Source organism: Hippocampus comes, unplaced genomic scaffold (genome assembly GCF_001891065.2).
Source record: "Hippocampus comes isolate QL1 unplaced genomic scaffold, H_comes_QL1_v1.1 scaffold48, whole genome shotgun sequence".
NCBI classification, from domain to species: Eukaryota; Metazoa; Chordata; class Actinopteri; order Syngnathiformes; family Syngnathidae; genus Hippocampus; species Hippocampus comes.
Genome location: NW_017808403.1, coordinates 777,111 through 783,729, shown reverse-complemented (window position 1 = coordinate 783,729; position 6,619 = coordinate 777,111). Strand labels below are relative to the sequence as shown.

Below are 6,619 nucleotides of genomic sequence, written 5' to 3'. Positions count from 1 at the left end.
ATGCCCGGCGGACCGGTCCCGGCCCGCGGACCGGCGGTTGGGGACCCCTGCCTTAGAAGGACCGCGACTCGCGAGGGTTCACTCTCCGACGTTTGAACGATTGAAGGACGTTTGAATGAAGAGTTTGATGTCGGAACTCATTCGGTTCACTTCAAGAGCGCTCGGAAACGTTGCTTGCTTCGCGCTCACGCATTTTTATCGGACCGGGCACGCGAGAGGCCTGGCGCCTCGCACGTTCTTTGAAAGAACTTTGGCATGGGGACACATTTGAAAAAGTCCAAGCGGGGCAAAGGACTTTTGCTGAAAAATAGGCGGGAACATGTTCACCTTTTGTCAAGAAACGGTCAAGAATTAGCTGGTTCATTTGCTGGACAAAGATGCTTTGTGTTATTTGAATTAAATCCAAGCCTTGATATCACGTCTCGCTCTCTTCTTTTTTTTGGAGGGGAGGACAGAAGTGACAATGTGCGTCATGCATACGTGCAACGAGCGTATTCACACAACTTCTTCGCCGTCGACTCAATGGACACCAAAGACATTCTTTTCAAGAGGGACACATTTTTGAAACAACAAAAGAGTCAAGACTATTTAGGGGAAAATGTTTTGGTTTTTTTTTTCCCCAACGGAGAAATTATATTTTTCAAATCAAAAGGTTTGCATCTTTTTTTTCAACAAAAATGGCATTTTATTTGTGTATTTTCAAATTGAAATCTTTTGAACTATAATATCGGCTAATCCCGCCCCCCCCCCAAAAAAAAATGACATTAGTTGTGTGATAGAGGGGAATTGAGTATCCCCCCCCCCCTCTCTCTCTCTCTCCTTGCCACGTGGAAACAATGAAAACCTGTCTGGCACCTGTTTCCTGCTTGACCCTCACATTGCTGCCACGGTTTCCTGAGGGCGGGGGTAGGGGCTTTCCAATTATCTTTTTGGGGTGGGCAACTACGTCTGATGAACTCTCTCTCACCCTCCGTCGTCCTCACTTTCAGCAGCCACATGAATTATGGGTAGGAGCACCGCAGACAAACAGCGGAGGTTCTGGTCGGGGGGGGGGGGCTCGTGTGTGCGTGTGCGTGTGTGTATTGAGCACTCACGATTCCATTAGGGCATGGATGGGCAACTCCGGTCCCGGAGGGTCGCCGTCCCGCATGTTTTCCATGTCTCCCTCTTCAAATGACCAGGATCGTTCTCGGGCTCCCGCCGAGCTTGCTGATCAGCTGATCATTTGAATCAGGTGTATCGGAGGAGGGGGGCGGCGGAAAGTTGCGGGACAGCAGCCCTGCAACGACCGCGCGGTCAACTTGAGTGAGCTGTCGCGTGTCCCCAGGTGACTTTGAGCAAGCGGCGGGATACGCCCTGACATTGTCGATCCTCGGTCACATCGGGACAGCCGCGTCAGGAAATCAACTTTGAAGCCTTATTGTCCACTTGCAAAAACGCTGCAGTCATTTTTCTGTGAACAAATTATTGACTCAATAGCGTTTTAGTAGAATCGATGTGCGACATTATTTGAAAATGGTGTAAACTACGTTGCCAGAACAACAACAACAAAAAAAGTTATCTGGCGTGGCGTCCCACTCACCCGTTGGTGCGTTCGGGTTCCATTTAAAACGCAGAACTTTTCAGCACGCGCGCACACGCACACACCGAGGCACGAGTCCAGAGGCACCGGCCGGGTCGGCAATTTGGTTCGACTTCATCAAGTTCGAAAGGGGTGAATGAGAACATGACCGGTGTTGTACTCCAGAGAAGGTTCGAAGTCCAAACGGTATGCGTTGCTTGATAGATTACCGTTGTTATTTGACAGGTTCTTCGAAAGCGGAACGCATTTTTACGTACATTGTATAACTGCCGCTAACGCTCCGTGACGAGAATTATATTTATTTCGTCATATCCCATCAAGAGGGTGTCATTTGAAAAGTAGACGGCGTGTTGCATTTTGTTTTCACTCTCATATTTCTCTCGGTTTTCGGGCAATTCAGTTAGTCGCCAAGTGCGCATGCGCCACGTCAGTCCTGCGTTATTTGCGTAGACCAGTTCGTGTTTTATGGTTCGACCTGCTGCGTTGGCGTAAAGCGTCATCAATTCAAGTCCCCCCCAATTTCTTTTTCTTTTTTTAATAAATATATTTTGTATTCACTTCAATCGTTTTATTGTTGTTAATAATGATGTAACAGCTTGGAAATCCTGTTTAAAAACAAAAATATATGTATTTGTGTCCTTCAGTTTCAGCTCCATTGAAGCCACGTTTTGCAGTGCACTTCTCCTTCAGCAGGTGGGTCTCCTCTTGTATCACAGCCCACCTAAAATAGTCATTTTGTTTGGAACATTTCTTGTCCCTCTAACTTTGGGTGATCATAATCGGGATGACTCCCCCCACCCCTACATAGCCCCAGACATTTTTCATGCATTTATGCAAAAAATGTTTGCCACAAAATCCTCAGTTGTGGCCACGAAATAGATTTCATTTGCGGCCTGAAAATGGTTAGCGCACGAGCTACTATTGGTGGCGACAAAGCAAGCAGAATGGGCCCACAAAATGGTAAATTGTGGCAACGAAAGAGGCGTAACGTGCACTTAAATGTAATTTAGGTCTTAGTGAGGATTTCTTCCACACGTTATTGGTGTACCCACTCTCTTACTAATGATTAATTGGATATTCTGTTAATCTGTTGATAACTTTTTCTTCGCACTTTTTGTGAACGAATTTCATTTTTGTCATGTTTGCTTTTCAAAGTGTTTCTTATAGCACTTATTTTCTTCATCCTTATTGTCGTTCGTGTTCGAAATAAAATGGGCCACCTCAGGGCAGTCTGCTTTTCTGGCGGAAGACGTACATCAGAGAACAAATACATGGACATAGACCATTTTAAATTAAGGTCTTTAAATGCTAAATTGATTATCCACAATATTTATGGCTTCGTCTGATCATCAATTAGTGAATCATTGCCCATCTACCATTTTGTGGCCACGGGTGAATATGGCACATGTGGCCATTTACCGCGTGAGTTCAGTTACGAGCTCGCATCTGGTCCTGCTCCTTGGGAGTGCGTTCATGGTGTATTTCTGTGTGTGTCTCGATTAATAAACCACTGAAGGTGCATCAGCAAGACAGATTTTTTTTTTAATTATTATTTTTTTTTAATAATGCAAATTTTCCCTCAATTTCATGTCAGCGAATGCAGTGGCGCCTGTCGGTGCCGGATTGTTCTGCAGTTGAAGTTGTTCATCATTAACCCAGCGATGTGTTGAGGGGCCTCGTCACACTGGCCCAAAGCAAGTTAATAATTATGCACCCGTGACCTCTTCTTGACACACTTTCATTCTCCAGATCGCACAGCCATGGCCAGCGTCGGAGCCGGAGCGGAGAGGCGTCGCGGCGGCCAAGCCCCGGGCCCCGACGGAGGCTGGGGCTGGGTGCTGGTCGGGGCCCTTTTCGTCAGCACCGGCCTGGTGTTCGGGCTCATGCGCGGCATGGGCATCTTTTTCGTGGAGTTGGTGCAGTACTTTGAGGAGAGCGCTCAAGCCATCTCGTGGATTTCCTCCATCGGCCTGGCGGCGCAACAATTCTTCAGTGAGTTTGCGGCTCCGGCCCGTCGGACGCTCCGTTGGGCGCGGCTGAAGTGCTCCCTGTGTTGTGCGGCAGGCCCCCTGGGTGCCGCCTTGTCCAACGCGTACGACGCGCGGCCGGTGGTGATGGCGGGAGGCTGCTTGGCCGGGCTCGGCCTCATCCTGGCCTCGCGGGCCACCTGCCTGCTTCACCTCTACCTCACAATGGGCCTCCTTTCAGGTAGGCCCTTGCGCTCGGCTCCGCGGGGAGTCGCCGAAAGGCTCGAATGGAGTCCCCTCCAAAAGGGTTGCAGCGGCAGGGTCCGTTCCGACAGTTTTTGTTGCACGCTGCGGGTTTCGGACCCAAAGAAGAATCTTGGACAAACAAAGTCATTTGTTGGGTCTCGCGTCGGTTTCTCGCTGCATGACGAAGCGTCTTCGAATCCAATTTTCCATCGATCACCAGAGAAAAACGGCTTTGTAGATCTCAGAATTGGCTGCTCTGCGACCGCAATGAGTGACATCGTCAAGACAGAGGTGGGAAGAAGAAATATCCAGGCCACGGCCACAAGATGCGCAAGCAATCAGAAGGTCGCATTGGATTTTTGCAAGGGATGCAGATGAGCCACAAAAAGTTTGAAGGGGCGATGAGGTGAAGCGCAACTAAATGGATGGCAAATGCCAAAGTGTGCTCCCGATACAAAGCTCAAATGAGCGAAGGTCACGTCAGGGCTTGGCGCTTGCACGGCTGCCGACGGAACGGTCTCACTCGTATTCCTTGATGATGACGGACGCACCAGAATGAATTGGGAAGCCTACCGCGTGATTTTCTGTGTGCGTGTGTGTGTGTGTGTGTGTGTGTGTGTGTGTGTGTGTGTGTGTGTGTGTGTGTGTGTGTGTGTGTGCGCTCCAGGGTTGGGCTGGGGCCTGGTCTTCACGCCCATGGTGGCCACCGTCCTGGCGAGCTTCACCCAGCGGCGCAGCTTTGCCCTGGGCCTGGCGTTCTCCAGCATCGGCCTGGCCTCGTTCACCTTCAACCCCCTCTTTCAGTTCCTGGTGGAGACGTACGCCTGGCGCGGGGCCCTGCTCATCATCGGGGGGCTCAGCCTCAACATCGTGCCGTGCGGGGCGCTCATCCGACCGCGGCGGCGGCAGCAGCCCAACGACCTTGTGAAGGTGCGACTCAATCCAGCAACTCCGCCACCTCCATTTTTGGAGGGCGAACATGCACAGTGAACATGCAGGTCCGTTGTAAAGGTGTGCATTTGATTGCATTCGGCTTTGATTTTGACTCTGCCGTCTGCGGGCCCCTTTGCAAATGGAAATCTGTTCTCACCCGCCTTCCTTGGATCCATCAAGGTTCACTCCAGGCAAATGAAATGAATTCCAGACTTTGCCGTCTCGCAGGTGGATAGCGAGAGCAGGTGGTCATGCGGCGGCGTGTTTGGGCGAGTGGCCTCCTACTTGGAGCTCTCGCTGCTGTGCGAGAGGCCTTACCTCACCTACACCTTGGCCCTCTCCCTCCTCAACGTGGGCTACTTCGTGCCCTACGTCCACCTGGTGGCCCACGGCAGACACGCCGGCTTCTCCGAGTACCAGGCCGCCTTCGTCGTGTCCGCCGCCGGCGCGACCGACATCGTGGGGCGCGTGGCCTCGGGCTGGTTCTCGGACCTGGGCCACTTTCGGCTCATCCACCTGCTGAGCGTGTGGACGGCGCTCGCCGGCGTGTTCATCATGCTGCTGCCCGTGAGCACCCTGTGGGGCTCCTACGCCGCCCTGGTGGCCGTCGGCCTCCTCTACGGCTTCTGCTCGGGGGCGCTGACCTCGCTGGCCTTCACCGTGGTGCCGACGGTGGTCGGCGTCGAGCGCGTGATGGGGGCGCTCGGGCTGCTGCAGCTTATCGAAAGCTGCGCGGGACTGCTGGGATCTCCTCTGTCGGGTAGGAGCCGGAGCGCGCGTGAGAATGCGGTGGCGGGATACTTTTTGTGCAGACCAGCCCGCGGTAGCTGAAAATATGCCGTGTATCGTGGACATAGGGACCGGGCTTGCCTGCAAATAGCAAAAGTCTGCATGGAATGGACGGCCATTCAAAATGCGTTTCGAGAAATTTTGATGATGATTAATTTTTTTAAATTCGTATTTTATTTATTTATTTTTAGCCCCCAAATTCTTGAATAACCATAAGCCTTCTGTTCGTGGCTTACGCGCATCTGCCGTCTTCATCCAGGTTGTGGCTAATCCGCTTGCGTCTGTTGATTCTTTTGAAGACTACGTGAAGCACTTAGAAACAAACCCACAGACAAGAACCATAGTGTCGGACGCGGTAAGAGAACCGCGCGTCCCCACAGCTCAACGCCGGATCCCCTCTTTGCCTTTTCCCCACAGTACTCAAATTAGAAAGCCCTCTGCTGGACATAACATGTAACTACATGAAGCACAACAATGGCGTCGTGACACTGACGTCAAACAATGACAGAGCTGCATGTGTAGCTCTCTCTCTCTCTCCGAAATGTAAATGTGTCCAATTATTATACACCCACTGTCAGCGTCTCTCTCTCTCTCTCTCTCTCTCTAAAATGTAAACGTGTCCAATTATTATACACCCACTGTCAGCCTGACATGTCATGACCTAAATTTAAAAACAAGACTAAACTAAACACTGCGGTTGTCAAATATTGACCAGAGATATTTTGCCCAGAGCGCCTCTTTTTTTCCCTCCCCCTCCAACTGTGGCTTTTTTTGGTGCTTCCAGGGCTGCTCCGGGACATCACGGGGGACTACATGGCCTCCTTCGTGGTGTCAGGCTGCTTCCTCATCCTCAGCACGCTCACCATGGCCACTCTGCCGCACTATTTCTCGCGCACGGATCCGCCGCCGAGGCCGCTGGCAGCGGCACCAACGGTGCCAGTGGCCGAGACGCAACATCTCAGCTCAGAGACAGAGAAGATGAATGAGTTGCCGGACGACGCCAATCACTGACGTGCCTACGCCACTCACAAAAATTCAGGAATATTTATTGGACTTGGTGTATTGACAAGTTGAGAGAAGGTCGCCTGGAAGGTGTTTTTTT

At 51.4% G+C, this 6,619-nt stretch overlaps 1 protein-coding gene across 4 annotated transcripts; it reads left to right on the top strand.

Moving 5' to 3' along the window:
• The first annotated feature begins 1,077 nt into the window (after positions 1 to 1,077).
• On the top strand, positions 1,078 to 6,604 carry slc16a13 (solute carrier family 16 member 13). 4 transcript variants are annotated; one of them, XM_019858305.1, is made up of 7 exons: positions 1,078 to 1,438; positions 2,226 to 2,275; positions 3,332 to 3,574; positions 3,647 to 3,790; positions 4,463 to 4,725; positions 4,957 to 5,488; positions 6,302 to 6,604. In XM_019858305.1, the coding sequence occupies exons 3-7, from the start codon at positions 3,343 to 3,345 to the stop codon at positions 6,526 to 6,528; spliced, it is 1,398 nt and encodes a 465-aa protein (XP_019713864.1). In that variant the 5' UTR covers positions 1,078 to 1,438; positions 2,226 to 2,275; positions 3,332 to 3,342; the 3' UTR covers positions 6,529 to 6,604. The 4 variants fall into 4 exon arrangements, with proteins under 4 accessions (XP_019713864.1, XP_019713865.1, XP_019713863.1 ...); XM_019858306.1 differs by having other exon boundaries at positions 1,078 to 1,768; positions 2,233 to 2,275; XM_019858304.1 differs by having other exon boundaries at positions 1,078 to 1,768; positions 2,227 to 2,275.
• The last annotated feature ends 15 nt before the right edge of the window (positions 6,605 to 6,619 follow it).